The sequence below is a fragment of the Pristis pectinata genome, chromosome 20, assembly GCF_009764475.1.
Source record: "Pristis pectinata isolate sPriPec2 chromosome 20, sPriPec2.1.pri, whole genome shotgun sequence".
Taxonomy (NCBI): domain Eukaryota; kingdom Metazoa; phylum Chordata; class Chondrichthyes; order Rhinopristiformes; family Pristidae; genus Pristis; species Pristis pectinata.
In genome coordinates, this window is record NC_067424.1 from 9774299 (window position 1) to 9797647 (window position 23349).

At 42.4% G+C, this 23349-nt stretch overlaps 1 protein-coding gene across 2 annotated transcripts in view; it reads right to left on the reverse strand.

The window, feature by feature from the left end:
* pik3c2b (phosphatidylinositol-4-phosphate 3-kinase, catalytic subunit type 2 beta) overlaps positions 1-23086 on the reverse strand; it is a 107757-nt gene extending 84671 nt beyond the window's left edge. The window contains exons 1-3 of one of the 2 annotated variants that reach the window (XM_052034876.1): positions 22774-23086; positions 10220-11311; positions 1009-1109 (exon numbers count right to left, since the gene is read on the reverse strand). In XM_052034876.1, coding sequence (XP_051890836.1) covers positions 1009-1109; positions 10220-11239 — 1121 coding nt within the window. In that variant the 5' untranslated portion in view covers positions 11240-11311; positions 22774-23086. The remainder of the gene's footprint in view (positions 1-1008; positions 1110-10219; positions 11312-22773) is intronic. The other variant, XM_052034875.1, reaches the window with a different exon arrangement.
* Between the last annotated feature and the right edge of the window lie 263 nt (positions 23087-23349).

Sequence of the window (23349 nt, forward strand, 5' to 3'; positions counted from 1 at the left end):
TCACGCTTCCTCATTTGCTATTTGCTACAACTATTTTTCTTCTAACTTAATGTATATTGAGAATGGAAAACAATGCATTCATGTCACCTGGATTAAGAGATATGACATGAAGAAATGCAAGGATAGATATGCAAGGTTCCTCCTATTTTGAAAATGTTAATACCAATACTACAATGTGAAGGCTCCCAATTTCTAGACCAGCATCTTTGAGTGAGTTTGCTAAACTGTGCCGACTTCAGTCAATGATTGTTGATGGAGCAAAACCGATTAGGAAGTAAATTAACTACTACAACTCAAATAAGGAACCTTATTCCAATCGGAACAAGATCCAGACTGAGACTGTTGAAAGCATTGTGCAATCCAACTGCATCCAAGAACTCCTGCTGTTCATTACTAAAATCATCATCATCATCAGGGCATTGTAGATCATTAGAACAATTCCATCACTTACAAGTATACTGAATAAAATTGAGAAGATTAAATAGGACAATCTAACTTTTTCTGTTCTCTATCCAAATTGCCCCTGGCTTGAAATCCCAATCCAACTTTTGTATCTAGGATATTAAAACTGTGGAAATGTTAAGCTTTCCAGTTTTTCCTTGCAAAGTCTGCAAATTTATGAAATGCATGTCTGATGCCATTACTCCCAGACATAGTCTTCTCAACATATATCATATTTCCAATTTTGTTTTTGGATATTTCCCCCGGCCCCACCAATAAGGGAGAGCAGGATCCCTCACAGAATTGAATTCATGCTCTTTCTCCTTAATCAAACTATTTTGAACTCACACCTTATTGCATTACTGAAAATGTGAATTCTTGTTAATTCAATACTTCCAAGATGAAAAATAAAGAACTTTGAATTTTCAGGTGTAAAGTGTATTTGTACGCCAGTTAGACATTCTTACAAAATTAAGAAATAACGCAAACGTTATCACACAAGCACTAAATTTGCTGCACTATTCAAGGCCAACAAGGTGGAAGTGTGCCAATAAAAAAGATAATTACACATCCAGCATGTGACAGAATGCTGCAACCTCTTCATTCCGCTCTTCTGAGACTTCTAGTAGCTCGTAACTTCCTGTCTCGTAGGTTTGGTTAAAGGAGCTCTGTAACAGAAGAAATTTAACAATACTGCAACTGCTATTAAAATGTAATTATTAATAACATTTTTATTTACAGACATGAATAAAATGGAAAATTGATAGTGGCTCCTCAGTTGGTTCTTTTGTGGTGGGAGGGAGGTATAACCGCTTAACTTTGAAAGGTTCACAGTCAGTAAGAAAGCTGTATTTTGTCAAATTTTACAGCAAATACAAGTGCTTCAAGGAAATCCAATTTGTTTTGTGCGATGCCCGGAAAATAATATTCTTCCCCCCTTTACACATATGTATCACTGCAGCAAAAGAAAAAACGCTGCTAGATGAAGGGACACGACCTGAAACGTTGATCGTCCATTTCCCTCCACAGATGCGGTCTGACCTGTTGAGTTTCTCCAGCAGCTTGTTTTTTTTGCTCCGGATTCCAGCATCTGCAGTCTCGTTTTTATATATATCCCTGCACTTAACTGCGTGGGACTCTTCTTAGCACTACTCTTCTTAGCACTAGACATACATAAGTAATGCTTCATCAAGCCACACTTCATGCAGAACTTTAAAGTGTTGAAGAATGTGAATTCAATTTATGATTTAAAAAAACCTACTTCAGCTCATAATACTGTTGTTTCCTTTAGATCAGCTTCAGTAAGCAGTATTATCTATAACCTAACCCACAAATGCTAAAATACCACACAAAAAGAGACATATGGCGAACATTATGATACACGATGATTGGAATGAGATAGTTAACAATTAGAAAGCAAACAGTGGCTTACTCACATCTTGGCTTTATTTATTATATACAGAAATGACTTGCTGTTAAAAATTGAGCAATAACAAGGAAATTTACAAACAGCACTAAATTAAAATAAATGTAGATAAGCACAAGGGGAAAATAAAGGTTTATGTTCATTGCTGAATGGAGAAGGATGGGACAAGGCATGAGTGGAGCATAAATGCTGCAATGAACTGACAAGGCAAAAGGGCCTGCTTCCGTATTGTGCTATTTGATGAAAGTTAGATGGGATAATGTTCTGACACAGAGCTGTTAGAGTACATTGGTAACATGTTATCCAAACAAATAGATCAACAAATGCAATCATTCTCAAAGAATTCAGAAGGTAAATACACATTTAAATACCAAAGCAATAAAAATAGCAGTTATTGTAGAGAAAAGCATGGCAAAAAAATTACTGCAATTTTACGCTGTGTACAACAGAAATGCAAGGAGGAAATGAAAAACTTGCACACAACCTTAGTTAAAGAGCAAAGATAACCACAGTATGCAGTTATTCTGAAAATGTGAATAACTTATAGAATCTCTGACGCTAACACATATTTATCACCAGATATCATACTGCAAACATCTTTCTCTAGTTGCTTGGTACACTTCCTCCACTATCCCCATCCACAAAATCCAACTTTTGTTGTTCTACTTCATTCCCACTGTGAGTTTGCACTCACAACTCTCTGCTGTGTAGAATTCCAAAAATTCTCAACCATCCCCGTAATATGTGCCTTGTGGCTGTCTCCTTAACCCAAGACCATACCCCCTAATTCTCAGATTAAACACCTGATACTCTCTTCACTAAAAGTGAGAAGCTTTGTATTCAACCATTAGTATTCATATTTAGAAAATAGGCCTCTGTAATCCCATTGCTTCTTCACCTTCCACTAATATCAATCTCAATAGGAGTTTTGATCATCTTGTCCAAGACATACTTTGTCGAATGGACAATCACATTTCTTCTTGTACCTCCGAGGCATTTCCCCTCACTGAACGTGATACCCATCCACAAGTTTTACTATTGAGCAATGAACAAGAGACCATTCAGTCCATTGAATCAACACAGGCTCTTCAAACAGTAGTTTGTATACAAACAGCAAGAATGTGGCTAGAAAGAGTTAGTAAACAAATGACCTGGCTCATGCTACAGAGTTGTGCATCAGAGCTGCCAGACATAAAATGGTGCACTGGATCGTAGATCTAATGTGGTTTGTCACATGGGTCTAATATGATTCATCAAAGTCAACAAGCGTACAGAGAACTCCCACAGTTTTCCATGGGACAGTGATGGGCAACTGACATACAAACTGCACCCCAAGAAAGCAGTTGTTGATTTGATCTGAACATCACACAAAAATCAAAAAAAAACCTAAGAGTGAGATTTATTAACAAAAGGGTGAGGCTTTAATTTCAACTCATAAGGAGCTTTATTTAAAACAAGGACCTACAGTCTAATTAGCTTCCACCCCATTCCTCCACTGAATGTTTTGCAAGTCTATTCAAAAGCTGTTCAGCTCGAGACATCAAAATCGAGTCAATACCCTTCTCTACTGCTTGCAAATGTCCCCACAAAAAAGGGACATTTAGTAGTGCCTGACAACGAGACTGTGATAAAATCCAATGACCTTGCAAGATTGCAATCATTTTAAGAATGTTTTAATCACATCCTTTGAACAAACTTTTGTCAGATTACAGCTCAAAAATCAAGAGCTTGGCATCACAATTTGATTTTTTTCAGAAACTGCTGTGATGCAGAGTGTTTGCTTTCAAATGATTGGCCCAAGATTTAAGTTAACTTTGACATTTGCAGCAGGAAGAAAATGTTTTCACAAAAAAATGTAAACCATGGTAGGAGGCCTTTTAAGATTATATAAGAATTTAATAAGATAGATGCAAGCCTGTTTCCATTTATGGCTGAAACTAGAACTAGGGCTTATGAATACAAGACCCAATAAAGTCAATATGGTATTCAAGAGGAACATCTTCACCTACAGATATAGTTGAAGCAAATACCTCAAATAGATGTCTTTAAGAGGAAACAAATGAGAGAAGAAGGAATGACTCGTTTTATTATCACTTTGGGTCAGCTAGGATAAAAGGAGATTGTGATCAAGAATTTGCACTGGCACGAACCAGTTGTGCTTTTACACTTCAGAGGAAAGTAACTAAACTACTTTAAACATTAAATAGAAAAAGAATAAATGGTTATGTTGATACGAGAATTCAATCAAGTAGGGTGGGAAGAGGCTGGAGGAGAATACACGTTGATGCAAATCAGTTGGGCTCAACTTTAAGTATAAATTACAAGAATAAGACAATATTTCTCTAATTCAACAACCCTATTAAAACATCTTTTTCTGCAGTATCCTTGATGTTTGCAGCGAATCTGCGCACTGATTTTAGACACCTGCAAGAGAAATCTACAGAAATCATTGATTAATGTGAGTTTTGCAGCAAGTGTCGGGCCTAGGCCCCGCCGTTACCAGGGTGACCAGGGACCAGGCGGACGCCAGGCCCGCCCGCGCTCCCCACCACCTCGCCGCGGGGAACACCAACAGCGCGATGCTCAGCACCAGCACGGCCAGGGTGACGGCGGCCGCAAGCTCCAGCATATCAGCGGGACGTCTCCGGCGCCCACACCCGACAGGGACCCGGGCGAGGATCTGACCGCCCGCGGAGAAGGGGGGGGGTGGAGGAGGGGGGAGAGGGGGTGGAGGGGAGGGGAGGGGGAGGGGAGGGGAGGGGAGGGAGGGGGGAAAGACGAGGGGAAGGGGAAGAGAGGAGGGAAGAGAGGAGGGAAGAGAGGAGGGAAGAGAGGAGGGAAGAGAGGAGGGAAGAGAGGAGGGAAGAGAGGAGGGAAGAGAGGAGGGAAGAGAGGAGGGAAGAGAGGAGGGAAGAGAGGAGGGAAGAGAGGAGGGAAGAGAGGAGGGAAGAGAGGAGGGAAGAGAGGAGGGAAGAGAGGAGGGAAGAGAGGAGGGAAGAGAGGAGGGAAGAGAGGAGGGAAGAGAGGAGGGAAGAGAGGAGGGAAGAGAGGAGGGAAGAGAGGAGGAGGGGGAGGGGGAGGGGGAGGGGGAAGTGGGGAAGAGGGGGAGGGGGAAGAGAGGGGGAGGAGGGGAGCGAGCGAGAGAGGGTGGTAAGAGGGGGTGGGAAGGGGGGAGGGTACGTGTATAGGGAGATGGGGAGGGAGAAGAAGTGGGGCCAATATGGGGGAGGGGTGTGATCTGGGAGAGTTACGAATTTATGACTGGGAGAAAGGGAAACTGGAGGAGAAGAAGAAACGAGATTGTACCCTTGACATCCTGCGCAGAAGATGGTACAAAAGGAGAGTTGGAAGGGACACTAATGCAGCTCATTGAGCAGGTAGCTTAATCCAGAAGATATGCAAGCATGCAGAAGAGGGATGCAAACCAAATCATCAGCAATTGCCCAGCACCTGAGCAGTGGCAAATATCAGGAGCAATAATGGATGTATTTAATTGCATGCTTGGGCTGGTGAGAGGTTTCGGATTCGTAGATGAATGGGTGGGTTACAAGAGGCATTGGTGAGGAACATTGCAATACAAGGATGCAGGCAACAGTGCCGTACAATTTTAGACAGGTGGGTTGGTGATTGGTAATCATGAGCAGAGTTGCATACACAAGCAAATGGTAGCTAATTGTAGTGATGCATTATAGTGATACACATTTGAGCAACTGAAATCGTAGATTAGAAGGCACAGTTCAATGCTGAATACATAATTAAGTGATAGTGGGAATAATGTGGCAATCAAAAGCATTATTAATTATGAAATGAGACTATAATGTCACATATCTGGTAGGTGACACTGTAACAAAACACAAGTCACACATTGAGCACAGCAGAGATTTCACGCCAGTGTGTCAACATAAGCGAGTTGAAAGCACAGCTGGTTTGGGCTCATAGCTTATTGAGCTAAGGTCCAGTGAAAGTTGTACTGCATCACTTTCCTAATGCGAGTGATCATACTTGCAGAGTATCATTCATTAGAAAAAATATTAGTATAATGAGGCTTCAGATTTGTCTGTTGCATTAGTGGTTACTCTAAACCATAAAATTATGCAGAAGGGAACATTTTGACAGAAGTAGTCATGCTAAATAGCCCTTTTTGAAAATCAGCGATTGAAAGAAAATCCAGCCTCATTTGATCAATTTGTTTATTTTGCAGACTAGCTTGAACAGAAACATCTGTTGCTTGGTTTCACTGTAAATCGATATCTATATCCCAACAAATAATGATATTTTACTTTCTGCAAAGTTAGTCTGTTGATTTGATGAAAAATATTGCTAATTTCTTGCTGACTTTGGTAACTGAGCAGGATTGGGGTGGTGGATTCAGCAAACTTGCAGTGGGGAGAAGAGCCGATATTTCGAGTTTCTAGGGCCATAATGTGTTAGCTCTATGATGACCATATTGGGCTGATACACATCTGCTACATAGCACTTCCCGTTCTTTATACAATGCATTACTGAAGCAGTGTGGTCAAACAGAAAGAAGAAACTTATGTGGCTTGGCCCATCTCCAGAAAGAGCAGACCAGGCAAAGGGAGAATAATCATCCAGAGTTTGTTCAACAACGTACGATAGCATTAGTGAAAGGGCGGTTTGGTCAAATCCAATTAAAAGTTGGCCTTACGTCAGATAATCTCTGGTTCCCGTCACTCATGGTGAAATACCAGCATCAGTTACACAGAATAAGCACCAAATCACATGCAATAACACATTATCATGTCTAAGAAAATATGAGAGGGGGAGTATGTGAGCTGGTACAATGCCCATCTCCGTCTCTATGAAGTAGGTTGCCAAGGCAGTAACAGCAAGCAGAAGGGGAATGGAAATTTGTAGCTTGGCTCAATTCCAAAGTGGCAAAGTTTGCATAGAGACAGCCAACTATCATGGACTATTCGAAGGGTTAATTTAGAAAGACAATTTTCCAAGTTGCAATTCCTCCCACTCTCTTCCCCAACCAAAATCTCCTGGTTTTAAATGCACTGTCCAACTGTGAAAACAGCATCAGGTGGTAAAGATCCCAGGCACAGATTCCTAGTTGACACTGTGAACAGATTTGCAATGCAACTTCCTGCCAACACAGCAATCCACAGTTTGATCTTGTGAGCTATCCAGGATTGGTTAGGCAAATGTAGAATTGGGACAGAACAGCAATAGAGTAAACTAGTGGGGAAAGTTAGTGTTGCAATATAAGCCATGATGAAGGCAGAGGGTAATAAGCATTAACTGGAAGGGTAGGAGAGAAGTGCCAGGATAAACTGGAGTGCAGGAGAAGAGTGCCAGTATAAACTGCTGGGGGTTGAGGTGAAGGAGAAACAGAACGACTCGTGAAAGACTTGCAGTGTGAACAAAAAGATAGGTACTCTAATGTCACTGTGACAACTGAACAAGAAATAAGGTATCCACAACAGCCTGAAATTATTCTACAAAAGATAATGCCAAAGCCCTACACATTTTCTGCAGTCAAGGGGTAAATCTGGGGTATAGCCCAAATAATGAGATGCATTTGAACTCCAAAGAGATTGGAGTAGGCCATACAACCCCTTAAGCTTGCTTTGCTATTCAACTAGTTTCAATAAGATCATCTCTCAGTGTAACCCAAACTTCTTGATCTTTCCTCATAAGACATCCCCTTTATTCCATGAATGAATCAAGTAATTGTATTGCTGGGTGCACAATTTATGAAAGTATGATACAAATTCAAAAGCTTCATACTCCAACCATGATCTTCAAGTATGGAAAGGTGGAGTGGTAAAAGATCAGAGTTAAAACTATCGCCCCCACATCTTTCACAATTGTCTGGAACCCAAGAGGTAAAAATCATTGCAAAAGAACTGACACTCAGACAACTAAAGAGTGAAGATTTAAATACTGCAAACAGAGCAGCTTCTAACGACAAAGAATGAATAAGTAAAACTCTTGGCAAGAGATTAGATTTTTGTTGGATTTTGGTATACCACCAAAATGATTTTGCTCCTTCCACCCAGCATTTGGAGATTTTAATAGTGTTTTTAAATGTCAGGAGTCCTGCCAAGTCACGTTAGTGATGTTGCTGAGATTTGAATTTGTAAAGGTACGTTGGCACGTGCTGCTGCCATTCTTGTTGTGTTTAAGTCTGTGACAGATTAGACTTCATGCCGAGGTTCCATGTCTCCTTTGGATTCTTGCACAGTGCAGAATGCTGTGCGCCACTTTTGATACTATTCAATTTCCCTTTACTGCAATTCTCAAAGGTACACCCATGCCCATTGATTGCAACAAAGCAGCTATGAAAGCTAATATGCATGCACCAGAATTCTGTCCCTCCCTGTGACATTACAGATAACAGACCAAATATTTGATTGGCTCTACAGTACTTTTAACGCAAGAAAATAGCAGGAATAGGCCACCAGCCCCTCAAGCCTGCCCTGCCATTCAATATAATAATGCTGGCCTCAACTGCTCTTCTGTGCCAGTTCCCCATAACACTTAATCTTTCAAATATTTATCTATCTTCACCTTAGATATATCTAATGATCTGGTCTCCACCACCCTCAGGTGCAGAGAATTCCAGAGATTCACTACCCTCCGAGAGAAGAAATTTCTGCATACTTCTGTTTCAAATGACTGACCCCTTCTTTTGTAGCTACGTTCTCTTGTTTGAGACTTCCAGTAGTGAAAATATTTTTGTGTCTACCTTGTCAAGCCCCCTTAGGATCTTATATATTTGAATAAAGTCACCACTCATTCTGTTGAGCTAGCTTAAGGTCAGAAAAGGGGCTATACAAGTGACTTCTGAACTCAGTTTTAGCTGACAATACAATCTTTTCACCTTATAACAGACCAAACTCTACTTCCTTCACTCAAGATATCAAACCCTCCCAAATTGCCCAGGAATTTACAAAAATCAGAAATGAAACTGTCAGCAGGTGCTGCCAACTTCCCAGAGAAATGTGCCGATTAACTTTCTCACCATCTCTGCAACCTCCAACATGCCACTCCTCAGTGAAGTCACTAGTCAATAGAAAAAACATTCAGCAGGTATGGAGGTTGATGGCTGGAGAAAAGAAGGGAAAGATGGATGGGCAGGGGAGAGATAGGGCTGAGCTCATCATTGGGGTAAAACTTGGGGATGGGTAGAATTGGAGGGAGGAGACGTGTGAATATGCAGCCCAGTATAACAGGAAGGAGCATCAGCGTGGTTGATACAAGTGACACCAGGTGAAGTGCACACAGTAAAGAGGAACCAAAACTGAGTGGCCTTTCTGCAAACAACAAAAGGCAATTTTCACCTGTGGCCAACAAAGGAGAATGAAGACTCTTGGGGAAAAAAAATCAAGGAGCCAAGAGGTAGAAAACTTGACAATGTTCTGTGAAACAAAAATACAAGGTTGAGACAATCATAGATGAGAATCTTAGGCTGGCACAAGGGTGCAGCGAGTAGAGCTGCCTCCCCACAGTGGCCACAGACCCAAGTTCAATCCTGACCTTGAGTGCTGTCTGTGTGGAGTGTGCATGTTCCTCCATGACTGCAGGGTTTCTGCCCACATCCCAAAGACACTGGTAGGTTGACTGGTTACTGTAAACTGCCCCTAGTGTGTAGATTTGATTAAATCTTGGGGGGGGGGGGGGGGGGGGGGGGTGGTGGGAGTGGGGGTTTGAGCCAAATGTTTGATTACTGGAAATCTGTGGTTGATGGTCGGCACAGACTCAGTGGGCTGAAGGGGCCCATTTCCGTGCTATACATCTCAATGAGCCATAGAATATGGAAACAGGCCCTTCGGCACAGCTCATCCATGCTGACTGTGTTGCCCAGTGAGCTCGTCCCATCAGCTCGTGTTTGGCACATAGCCCTCTAAACCCCTCCTATCCATGTACTTATCTAGATGGCTTTTAAATGTTGCTGATTTGCCACTATTTCTGGCAGCTCATTCCAAATACACCCCACCCTTTGCGTGGAGAAGCGACTCCTGATGACCCTTTTCAATCTCTTGCCTCTGATCTTCAACCCGTACCCTCTTGTTCTTAGCAACCCCTCCTTGGGAAAAATCGAAGTGCTTTCACCCTGTCTATTCCCTTTATGACTCTTGACACATTTAGACACTGGTCCCTTCTTTGGCAGAAGTATCCAATTAGTCTCTCTTTCCCCATAAATCCGTAAGTAAATGTTTGTTCTTCACAATTTTTATCCAATATCCCTTTAAGAGTCACTACTGATGGTATTCCTACTACCCTGCTGGGTAGAGAACCCAGACTAAACCTTTATCCAGCCACACAATGCAACTTTCTTCACATGCTACGCTTACATCCTTTTTCAGACTTAAATCTCACCGGATCAATGGAGACCCTTCGATTTTTGGCCTGATGTACAGCATTGTTCTGGTTCCCATTTCTGGACACATAGGTCCTTGGAGGGACCTGAGGTGGGAGAGTCTTACTTCTGCTGACAGGTTTCCCAGATGTCTCCCCCTTTCTGTCTTTTCCTTTGAAGGCGGAATTAGGGCCAATGCTCCCAACTCGTATCAGTTTTGTATTCTCCCCGTAGGTGGACATTAAATTCAGCTTTGTTATGGCGTCATTCAAATCATCATAGTCAATCAATTCAAAATCATCATCAGAAAACTTCTGGCCAGAGTAAATGTTTGGAGGTTCAACGATTTTTCCATTTGAATCATCGTTGCTGGGGGAGAAGAGATTGATATCATTAGGTATATTCAATTTCTCAATGCTCTCGCTGGGTAACCCCTTGGGCCAATGGTCCATTAATGTGGCATTTTGACTAGGGCCGAGAGGAACTCGTGGTGGGACTGGTGGAACAAAGTCAGTGATGGAACAATCTCCTTGTTGGCAAGATGTCCCCTCGCTGGCAAGGAGGCCTGTACTCATGGGTTGGGGAGTTGAGTCACTGTTGAAGGAGTTTGTGGTGGTTGTGGTAATGGTAGCTGTGGACACACTCTTCCACAATGGATAGTATTCCTGGTCCTCTTGGCACTGATCTGGCGGCCCAGGAGCTGAGGTAGAAGAACAAGCAGTGCCTTCACTTGGCAGCGGGGATCCTTTGCTATAATTGAGACCAGGGTCTGACCCTGACAGACCATGAGATCCTTTAATGACATTACGGTCATTTCTCATTTGGCTGTATTCCAACAAAGGGTCCTCAAACGATATCAACTGCAGGCTGTTAATGTGTTTGGGCTTGCCATCGTCCCTTGCTGTCGTGCTGCTCTGCCGAAGTCTTGAAAGCGCATCGTACTCCATCTGAAGAGCTTCTGCCAAGGCCAATTCCTGCCGGCTGATTCCCGAAAACTCCCATGGTTTCCAATGTTCCTTGCTGCTCGTGGGTTGAGACATCCTAATGCTTGGTATAGGCGAAGCTTACTTCTGGAATGGTTCACCAAGCGAAGAGGTCATTGTGGATTCAACCTAAACAAAATACAATTGAGGCTGTAAATCATCTATTTCTGTGTAGTTGGGGAGGTGAAGGACAATAGACAATGTTAGCAGCAAAAATAAAACAGAAAGTAACATGTTTGCAAGAGTATCAAGAGAGTCATAAAACAATGGAATATTTTCACCCCTTCCTCCTCATTCTGTAATAAAGTGCTCACTTTAGCAGCTGATGCAATAGAAGCAGGAAACCTATTCAAGAAATTCTGATTTGTCAATGGAGGCCAAGTCTTGAATGCAAGGTGTAATTAGCCTTCTCTCTTCAGATAGACGAAAAATACATACAAAAAAATTAGAACATAGACAGTACAGTACAGGAACAGGCCCTTTGGCCAAAAAGTCTGTCCTGACCACAATGCCAATCTAACTAATCCCATCTGCCTGCACATGGTCCATATCCCTCTATTCCTTGCCTGCTCATGTGTCTGTCTAAATGACCCTTAAATATTACTATCACATCTGCTTTTACCACCTGCCCTTCCAGGCACCTACCATTATCTGTGTGAAAAAACATGCCTTGCAAATCTCCTTTAAGCTTTCCCATTTTCACCTGAAACCTCTGCCCTCCAATATTTGACACTTGCGCCCTGGGAAAACGACTCTTGACTATCGACCCAATCTATGCCTCTCATAATTTTATACACTTCAGCCTCCGATGCTCTAGAGAAAACAATCCAAGTTTGTCTGACCTCTCCTTAGCTAATACGCCACAATCCAGGGAATATCCTGGTGAACCTCTTCTGCACCCTCTTCAAAGCCTCCACATCTTTCCTATCAGTGTGGTGACCAGAACTGCACACAAAACTCCAAATGTGACATAAGCAAAGTTTTATGCAGCTGACTTGCCATCTTTTATACTCGATGCCCTGATCAATGAAGGCAAGCATGGCATACACCTTCATCACCACCCTATCGCAATGCTCATCGCAAATCAGTGCCGAGGACCAGGACTCGATGGGCCAAAAGGCCTAATTCTATTCCTACATCTTATTTCCACAGCAAGGGTAACACTGTGATGCAATGGATCAGGCACTCATTCTGTTTTAAATGTCACTCAGACTTGACTGAAGTGTCTCTTGGCTGCAGGAGTCCCATTTAAGCAATCTCAGTCCAATCCATTTTCTAGTGGGGATGTGCTTACAGCCCTAAATAACCCTATGGCAAACTGAGAATCTCACCGCCACAGGGCATCTGGGAAAGGGAAGATGCACTTAGAAGATTGGAACCTAAGAATATTACTGGGCCCTCTACAGTAAGATAGAGTACTTTGCTTACATTTTAGCACAGTACTTAAAAACAGTAAGATTCTTCAGCTGGGAAGCAAAGGTAATATGCTTGCAACATACCAATTTCCCAAAAATCCAATTACTTTAAGAGTCTATCCTGTAACCCATTTTACATCTCACTGTACTTTTCTGCATCATATCTAAACCATCCAGTCTGGCGTTATCTGTAAATTTTAACACCAGACTTGCAACTCCCAACTCCAGGTATTTAATGTGCAAGGTGAACAACAGTGCCCTCGGAATGATTCCACCAACAGTGCCCTTGGAATGAGAACATTCCCCACCATCACACAGTTTGGCACCCATCTTGCTTCTTGCTTGGTGACCATGTGCCAACCACTATACTACCTGAACCCACACACTGACAATTACCAGCTTCTTGTACGGCACCTCACCAATACTGCGAAAAGTAATGAAGAAAAGCATTACGTTTTTCCACCCCCTGGCTAACAACTTTCTTTCATCCCATTTCAAAATTGCTGTCTCCTCCTCTTCCATCTCAAGTTGCCATCCCAAACACTCCAGGATTAGTGCTGGCTTTTTCATTTTATTTAGCTTTATCTCCTCTGTGCATTTCACACTGCTACTCTTCTCCCTTCTCCAGTTTACCTGGACAATCCCTTTTTCTTCATTCCCTATATATTCACACCAATAATGCCTTTTCCTCCTGTAAATTCATCATCTTCCTCTTCCTTCTAATAGAACCAACTAATTCAGATTGGTATTGTTTTCTGACCTTCCAGCCCCAGCGCCCCCATCTGCCTCTCTCTCTCTCTTACACACACACTTGCCGATTTCTTTTCTCCTTTCCACATCACCCACCTCCCAATAGGGATCACTTTCCTTCTCAGCACGACTTCTAGTTAATCCTCTCAGTCTCTCCTCAGCTTCTGCTTCCCATTACTGCCTGTCTGAGTGAGTGAATGTCAATGAATGCTACGGGCAAGGATTGCTAATCTCAAGAATTCCTGCCACAATGTGCAGCAGCATTTCATTACGGATGGCAGCAGCATAACACAAGAAGTGTAACTAATGACAAGGAGGGCAACCAGCAGTTCTGCTAACGTTCATCCACAAAACCATGATTCTGTGTTGGAAATGGCAAGCAAATTTAATTGCTTGTACAAATGCACATCTTTGCTGAATCAACCACAATGCATACTTTACACAGTTAAGGATCCTCCCCATTCTCATCATCCAAGTAACTAGTTACCAAATTCAATTTCCAAAAATGAAAAATCTTACAGAAATTTGATGCGTTAACCATTTTGCTTAGGTTAACGCAGAAAAACCCCGGGTAAAATAGCAACAACTTATCTGTGGGAAGAAAAGACAGATGCCCAGAGACTGACTGAATTAAACTCAGTAATCCAGAGTTCATCCAAAACTCTGCCACATGTCCCACCTCACACTAAGACTCGTTCACCACTGTGCTCGTTGACATACGTTAGCCTAAAGTTCAACAATGCTTCAGTTTTAAAACTATCATCCTTGTATTCAAATTCTTGCATGATGTCAGGCTTTCCTATCTTTGCTACCTCCTCCTGCTTTATAACCCTCTGGAGGTCTCAACCTTCCACTAATTCTGGCTCTTGCTCAGTTCCAAATTCATTTGTTCCACCAATGGCAGCCTTGCCTTCAGCTGCCAAGGATTAAAACTGTAGAGTTCCTCACCTAAACTTTCCCAAACTCTCTTTCTGACTTTAAGGTCCCCCTTAAAACCTGTTTTTTACAGCAAGCTTTCCGGAACCCTATCCCAATATCTCCTTTCTGATTCAGCATGAACTTTAATTTGACAACTCTCCTGTGAAGTGCAGAGGAGGGTTCCTACTACAGTAAAGTCACTACATAAATGGAGATTGTTGTTGAATCAGACCAGGGTGCAAGAAGGGGGAAAACACATGGGTGATCAGAAGGAACAAGGCTCACAGAACAGTTCTATCAATAAAAATACAGTCACCCAAACAAAATGAAAACTAAAGAGGTGAGCAAAGAGTCCAGCACAAGAGAAAACCAGGAATTATGAGTTAAAAACAAACGGATTAAGCAACATCTATGGAGGCGAAGGAACAGTCGACGTTTTGGGTTGTGACCCTGCATCAGGAATGTGCGTAGAGGGAAGATAGCCAGAATAAAGAGGTGAGAGGGAGGGGTAAGATAGACTGGTAGATGATAGGTGGAACCAGGTGAGGTGGGGGATGACGGGCAGATGGAGTCAGATGGGGGAGTTAAGAGACAGGGACTGCTGGGTGATAGATGGAAACAAAAAAGGAAAAGACAAAATAAAACCTAATTCATGTGGGTGTTCCATTTGAGTACAGTGGAGTGAGCGAGATAAAAACCTAAAAGATGTAGAAATATTAGGAAGGGCCCCAGCCAAGAATAAGATATATAGTCACTGATTAGATTTGAGAGACATGAATCAGCCTTTGAAGAATCGATTAAAAAGACCTCTATTGCTCAAAGAACGTGGAAGTAACAATGCAGTGATTCAGCCACCACAGTAGAGGCCATATATAGAGTGAAGGAAGTTGGTTTAAATAAGGTGAAGTCATCAGCAAAAGGCTCAGATGTCAAGATCAATGAAACATGGTGACCAAAAAGAGAGAAAGAAAGCACAAAGTTTCAAAACAAAACACTTGTTCAAATTGGACCAGTTGAAATGTTTTTTGTTTCAAGAACACAGCAACTATAGTGTTTCATAAAGTTTCTGATCTATAAAGACTATAGTTACCCATAAATTTCCAAATTGGCTGCTGCATTTTCTACACTATAACAGCATCCAGTCTTCAAAATTGATCCTGGCCATCTGACCTTAACCTTTGCGCTCAGGACAGATCAGGCCACACCAGCTCATTTACAAGTAAAAATCATTGTTGCTTGACTTCATTGATGGGTGATAGTATGTGTGATAGTGGGAGCCCACATACTGGCAAGCTAGGAGGAAATACTAAGCAACTGAGACCAGGTGGTGGTTTTAAATTGGGCACATGACCAAAAAGAGTAGCCCAGGGATGGGAGCCCTTAGGGCAATGCTCACAATGAAAGGCACTGGGAGTTCCCAACCTGATGAAGCCTGGTACCTTTCCACCTGCAGCATTAAACATTGAAGACAAATATCCTAAAAAAAAGATTGGTTTAACAGGCATCTATAATAATGGCTCACGGTGAGTTTTAAAGTTTTAGTTTTAGTAAGTGCAAAATTTGAAAAGACATAAATCCAAAGCATCTTTAGATCATTTATATCAAATGTTATTTTTGCACACAGATCATTACTATTTAGTAACTTTTCTGTGGGTTTGTCTGAATTAATATGATTTATATCATGGTCTCACGAGACTAACGGATGCCACCAGAAATGGGACATGACTATCAGCCTAAAGCTGTCAGTGGATAGAGTCTGTCTACTTGAGTCTGCCTATGCATGTTGGGTTGCTGATCAGAAAAGTTGTGCCTTTGGTCTCAAGTTGGGTTTTAAATTTCGATACCTAAATTGACCTCTGCTTCACAAATCCGTCACTGCTTTTGGATATTTTCAGTTAGTTAAAGCTACTAGAGGAGTTTTCTTGCCTTACTAAAATCTTTAGCAGAAATTCTGCAGATTCTCAATACCACACTACTCTTTTTGATAGGAGTCTGCTGCATGAATCTATTCCAATGAACGATAGGGTACGAGCAAGAGTGCGGGTGGGATAAAGTCCTCTGATCTCTAGTTTACCCTCACACTCATTCCTGCAAGAAATATCAGTGTGAAATCTACTTCCGTTCAAAGTTTTAGCACAGTGGTTGAGGCAAATTGGCAAATAAATTATATAAATAAATATTAATTTTGTATCTTTTTAGAAGGCATGTGGCCATTGAGCCCCTCGAATCTGCTCTCAGAGCAATCCCATCAGTTTAATGCCCTGGCAGGGGAGATTGGGTAGGCTAGAACTTTTTTCCTTGGTGTGTAGATTGAAGGGTGACCTTATAGAGGTGTATAAAATCATGAGGGGCACAGATAGGGTGAATGCTCTCAGTCTTCCCCACCAACGCCCCCCCCCACCCCGAGTTGGGAAATCAAAGATTAGAGGGCACAGGTTGAAGGTGAAAGGGGAAGGATTTCATAGGAACTTGAGAGGCAACTTTTTTTGTAATGTTTTTCCACATGGGTGGTACGTATATGGAATGGGCTTCCAGAGGAAGTGGTTGAAGCAGGTACTTTAACAACTTCTAAATGACACTTGGACAGGTACATGGATAGGAAAGGTATAGCAGGATTATGGGCCAAACGCAGGCAAATGGGACCAGCTTGGATTGGCATGGGTTGGCATGGACCAGATGGGCCGAAGAGCCTGTTTCCCTGTGGTATTACTCTATGACTCTATTTAACCTATTCTTTCTCAAATAGGCATCAACTTCCCCCCCATGCCATACACTAGCAGCAATTTACAGTCCCAATTAACCCACCGACCTGCAGGTTTTTGGGATATGGGAGGAAACCAGAGCACACTGTACCCACGCAGTCACAGAGAGAACACATAAGCTCCAAACAGACAGCTCCAGAGGTCAGAATCGAACCCAGGTTGCTGGAAGTGTGTGGCAGTAGCACTATCTACTACACTACCATGCTGCCGTAAAGAAGCCATAACTAATAGTGACAAAGGAAACATTTTAAAAATTACACACTTAGTGATGATAGATACAGGGGACAATTGGCCTGTCACCGGTCCTTGTGAAAGGAGTTCCAAAAACTGCAGATGTTTAACTCTAGTGTGGTTGTCACTTATGTTGTACAAGCATCAATGCACTTTGGGTGGAGCACCTGCTCTTCACTCCAGCTCTATTCATTAACTCCTAAAATGGCTATGAGCATTGCACCAATGAGCATTTTAAATTGTTCATTTAAACTTGAATTGTTTTATTTTTACATGGCCACCATATTACACCCATTCATGTTCTAAACTAATTAAATTTTCACTACCTGTGGAGATGCAACTTCCCTTGTTAATTGTATCACGTGCTTTACATCATTTACTGTTAATTGCATTCTGGTAATGTGCATCAATTGAATGCTTGCACCCATCTGGCAAGCTTATCTTGGGGCATAAGAACAAATGATAACCTGGGGGTGGTGGAAATTGTCAATGTTTCGGGTCGAAATCCTGCATCAGGACTGATTGCTCCAGATTCCAGCCACTGCAGTCTCTTCTCTCTCTCTAATATTCCATCCTTCACAACCCTGCCACCCGAGTTTAAATAGTTGAAGTTGCTTTTCTTTGCATTCATCACAGAATTTCTCGAAGGTTCACATTAAAATGGTGTGGCAGCAACCAAGGCCAAGGATCTTCAGTGCGAACGGACCTCTCTGATGTCAACACTACATTCAGGCCTGATGCTTTCAGCTTCACGCATCATTGGCTACTCGGAGCATTGACCCCTTGCACGCCAACCATATCCCACTCTCCACTCACTGGAATTACCTGAAACAGGGCTGATACACTTTGGATGCAGCACATCTACACTGAGCCAAAAGGTAGTCCAGTCTACCTACAGTATTGCTGAAAGTCAGTGCCAGTAATCGTCACAGGCTTCTGTGCAACCAGAGGCAGGCTCACTGGTAAATGAAAGAGCCACTGACTATTCACCACAAAGCCCTGGGGTTGGGTGGTGGTGGATGTAGAGCAGAGGAAATACAGCAAAACATAACCACAGTGAACACGTCTCAACAAAATCTTTTGCATGACAGACTCATTCAAGCAATACACCAAAAAAGCCATGATCCATTAATGCAAAGCAATATTCATCAGTACAGCCTACATACAAGCCAAATCCAAATATCTTCCAGGAAGTGCATTACAGAAAGGGAACCTGCCACAAAATCAATACAATTAGCCATCCTGAACAATATGGCATTTTGTCACCCAAAATACTCAATTCCTGCCATTAGACAAGTATCCTGCAAGAATTCAAGCCATAGCTCCACCTGCTAACGTTATATTCTTGTTCCATTAAATTTGCCCAATAGCAGCCCACAAAATGACAACAGTATACAAACCAACACTGTAGTTCAAATATTCCCTTAAGCACTCTCTATAAAACTTGACCTCTACTCAATACTAAAAAGATTCAAGAAACTCCCAATACAAAAAGTAGTGTGCGATTATTGCCTCCAAGTCTCAAACCAAAGGACATAATGACAAGATAAGGGGCCAGTCATTTAAAACTGAGGTAAGAAGAAATTTCTTCTTGCAGAGTTTGGTGAATCTCCTGAATTCGCTGCCCTGGTGGGTGGTGGGTCATTGGGAGTATTTAAAATATGGTTGAATAAACATTTGATAAATCAAGGAACAGAGGGGTACACAGAAATGGCACAGAAGAAGAGTTGAGGCCAGCCATGATCGTATTAAAGGTTGGGGACACAAGAGACTGTGGATGCTGGATGTGGAACAACAAACAAAATGCTGGAGGGACTCAGTGGGTCAGGCAGCATCTGTAGAGGGAAATGGACAGTCGACGGTTCAGGTCAAGGTCCTTCATCTGGACTAAAAGATAGAGGCCAGTATAAAGAGGCAAGAGATGAAGGGGTGGAACAAGAGGTGGCAAACAATAGGTGGATCCAGGTGAGGAGGGGTGATAGGCAAATGGAGGAGGGGAGAGTGGAAATAGTGACAGAGGCTGGGAGGTGATAGATGGAGGCAACAAAGGGCTGCAGACCATGGAACCTGATAGGAAAGGAAGGTGGAGCATGGAGACAAATAAGGGAGATGGGGTGGGCAGATGGGAACTGCAGGTGAAGGGGAACCAGTGGGAGGAGTGTGTGGGTCGGGGGCCAATGAAGTGTGTGGAGGAGGGGAAAGAAACAGGGTGATGGGTGAAGGAGGAACTGAATAAATCGGGATGCTGGGGGCAGGCTTGAAGGGCCTATGGCTTACTCCGACTATTTTCTTGTGTTTTTGAACAGCAGTTCAGAATACAGTAAATGCACAACCACATTGTCCAAAATAGACTTACTCGGTGCTGTTATGTGGCAGAGAATTAGATGGTGGTTATAGCATTGGACATCAAGGGTTTATGTTTGGATTCTCTTGAGTGGTCATTGTTGAAGGCCAATTAACTCAACCCCAGGACATCAACGTAGAGTTCTTCAGGGTAGTATCTTTGGTCCGATTATCTCAACTGCCTTATTAATGACGTTCCATCTTTGATAAGGTCCAAAGTGGTGATGCTTACACATTGCTAAATTCTATTTGCAATTCCGCAGATATTGTCTACATATAGTTAAGACCAAGACAAAGCTTACGTTTGGACTGAGATGTGGTAAGCAATAGGTGCTGGATAAGCAACAGATAATGACTATCTCATGAATGTAATCTCCTGTGATTGATGTTAAGTGACATAATCATCACTGTATTTCCCACCAACAAGCTGGTCATCAGCAGACAAAATCATAACTAGAACAGCTGCACAAATACTGTAGCTATACAGTTTAGAGACTGGGTATCCTGCAATGAGTGACTCACCTCCCGACCCCCTAAAGCCATGCAACTATCTACAAGGCACAAGTCAGTAGTATGCTGGAGTACTCCCCACTCATCTCGATGACTACAGCTCTAACAACACATAATAAGCCTAACTCCATAACAAAGTAACTGCTTGGTTGACATCCCAATGACGTTAAACATTTCTCCCCATAGCTTCAATGTGTACCAACTGTGTAGGTTAAATTGACATCTTGGTCAGCACAAACATAGGGCAGGCACAGTAGTGTAACGGTTAGCGTAACGCTTCACATCGCCAGTGACCCGGGTTCAATTCTGGCCGCTGTCTGTAAGGAGTTTGTACGTTCTCCCCGTGTCTGCGTGGGTTTCCTCCACATGCTCCGGTTTCCTCCCACGTTCCAAAGATGTACAGGTTAGGAAGTTGTGGGCATGCTATGTTGGTGCCGGAAGCGTGGCAACAATTGCGGGCTGTCCCCAGAACATTATGCAAACGATGCATTTCACTGTGTGTTGTGATGTACATGTGACTAATAAAGATATCTTGTCTTATCATTGTGGGCTATAGGGCCCTTTTCCTATGCTGTGTTCCGTCAGACACCAGTTGTAGAGGCCGGCTCACCATCACTTCTCATGGGGAGTTAGGGAATGGAAATAATTGCTGTCCTTACCAATAATACTGCCATTTCATGAATTAATTAAAATAAAAAAGGGGAAGATCAAACTGGTTCAGTGCACAATATTTTTTCGTAGGAGATTATCAAGCTTGAATTAAAATAATCAATGTAATACCATTCACAATGAACCTGTGACTCCACTATAACAATGAATGACAGTCATTCTGAACACCAAACATAAACAGGACTTCAAATGGAAAGTTGTTCACGTACTCCAAACAATTGTGACTTCTCATGACACAGGAAGTCAGAACGAAATGTGCCAAAATAAAATGCCTTCAATATTCCTCCCAAAGATCATATGATTAAAACTGAGAACTTAGTCCACCTGCTCATGTGTGGGAAAGACTCAACACAATTTAGAGAAGGTTCAAATGTGCCAGCACTCTGACCACAGTCTAACCAGCAAAATCAGAAATTTCTGGTGAAAAACCAACGACCCAAAATGCTAACCAATCCCTCTCCACAGATGCTGCCTGCCCTGCTGCGTATTTCCAGTATTTTCTGGTTTTATTTCAGATTTCCAGAATCTGCAACCTTCTGTCTTTGTAAAGAAAAAAGATGCACTGGTTTTTCATGACATAACAAGGAGACATCATGTCCATGTCGTTCACTTAACAATAGGCATTTGAACAATATAGGTGGCTGGGTTTAATTTTAATAATATGGTACTAGTTAATAATTAATAGCCCCTTTGAATCTTTCTGTTTTACTTCCATTGAAGTTTATAGAAATAAAATATCAGAAATAAGATAGAGGCTGCCAGACTAACTACTGTTCATTTTATACTATTCATAGTTTCAATGTCTTACCCTATTGTGTGAAGCACCGTCAAACCATTTTGACAATGTGATAAAATGCTATACACATAGCCATTATTATAAGACAAATCGGTCAAAAGTGCACTTTCTCACAAGGAGATAAAGAGAATGGTGCAGTTAAATCAAACCCGGCCTTCCTGTCTCACACACGCCATTGTATAGAAATAAAAGTATTCGCACTGTAATTGGTTACTCCCAGGATCTTGAAGGCAGGCACAGTTTCAAACCTCTCTTTAAATTTACTCGAAAGCACCCTCTCTTGAATCATTTAACTACTATTTCTTGATACTAGCAACATAGGAGCTTTTTTCTGGCCATCGAGGTGGTGTTGATTCCCTGACTAAACTATCCAATTAGTTGCATCCCTCTACTACAGCCTTGCAGGTTTCCCCCACTCTCTCTTTCCAAGTAAACGTCCAATTTTCCGCCGAAATTTATTAAAGGATCCGTTTCTTCCATTCTTTTAGGCATCCATTCCAATTCACTGCGTTAAAAAATAACACTCTGAAAAATAATTTAAAATTATATCTCGGTTTCTCCCTTTTAATCTCAGTATATTCGCTCGTTCTTAAAACAATTGCTCAATAAGCACTCCCCATCCCATTTCTTTATTCCAGCAATGAATTCGTGCCTGAAATTAGCAATTGATTAAGGTCCCTTGCGCTAACAGGGCAACCCTTTCATTTTTCACCTCTGTTTCTTTCTTTCACAGACAAACACACAATCTCCCGGTCATTTTAACAGCAGCCCCTCCAAAATTAGCAGACCTCCCGAAAAGTGCTCTTGCCTTATTCAGCGACCCCCCCCCCCCCCCCAACCATGAATGCGGGATCTAACCCCACAACATTCAACTCCAGCCGAGCTGCTGTAAACCAAATTCACTGCCACACTCCGGGGTAGAAAGAAGGAGGAACCTCCGCCAGCTCCCTCTTTTCAACGACACAATGAAATGAATGTATCAGACCAAGTATCCATCCATCCACCTGCAGCTCGGAAGCTTGATCGAGGAGACTCCCAGAAGGGAAGGAAAATCCCTCCCTTGCTCTACCCCGAATTCGCACCACCCACACCCACACCCTACCCTTTCCCCAATGTGAAACAACATCAATATCACATGAACCCCACTGAGAGCAAAAAAACAGCAGATCCATCCAGAATGGGCTAAGAATATTTTACCTGGTGTCTCTGTCGCTCTCAAAACAATCAAATCGCCTTTTAAAATTCCAGATGAATTAAAGCAATCTCAACATCTCTCAGGTCTTTTGCGCTCTCCATTCCTGCGGCTTCACAATTAGCATACACTCGGAGAGTCTGTGTGTATGTGTGAGAGAGAGAGCGAAACCTTTTCCGGTTTACAGAAAGCCCCTGGAGGGGTTGGATGAGTGACAGCCGAGAGATGGTTAGGAAAAAGCTGGCCTCTGCTGGACATTCACAGGAGCTACAATGAGGACAACGTTCCTTCCCCGAGTCGTGCACAGAACCCTGGCTCATCGTGATGTCACGTTGAACCCTCATAAAACACTAGTCAGGCCACCAGGGGAGTACAGTATTGTGTCTAATTCTGATTGCCATGCTGTTGGAATTGGCAGAAAAAATGACTGGAATGATCACAGGGATGAGGGACATACAAGTTTATAATTTAGGAACAGGAAACTATTTGGCCCCCTTGAGCCTCTTCTGCCATTCAATAGATGCTTATTAGTAACATGTCCGTTGAGACACACAGTGAAATGCGTCTTTTTGCATTACTGA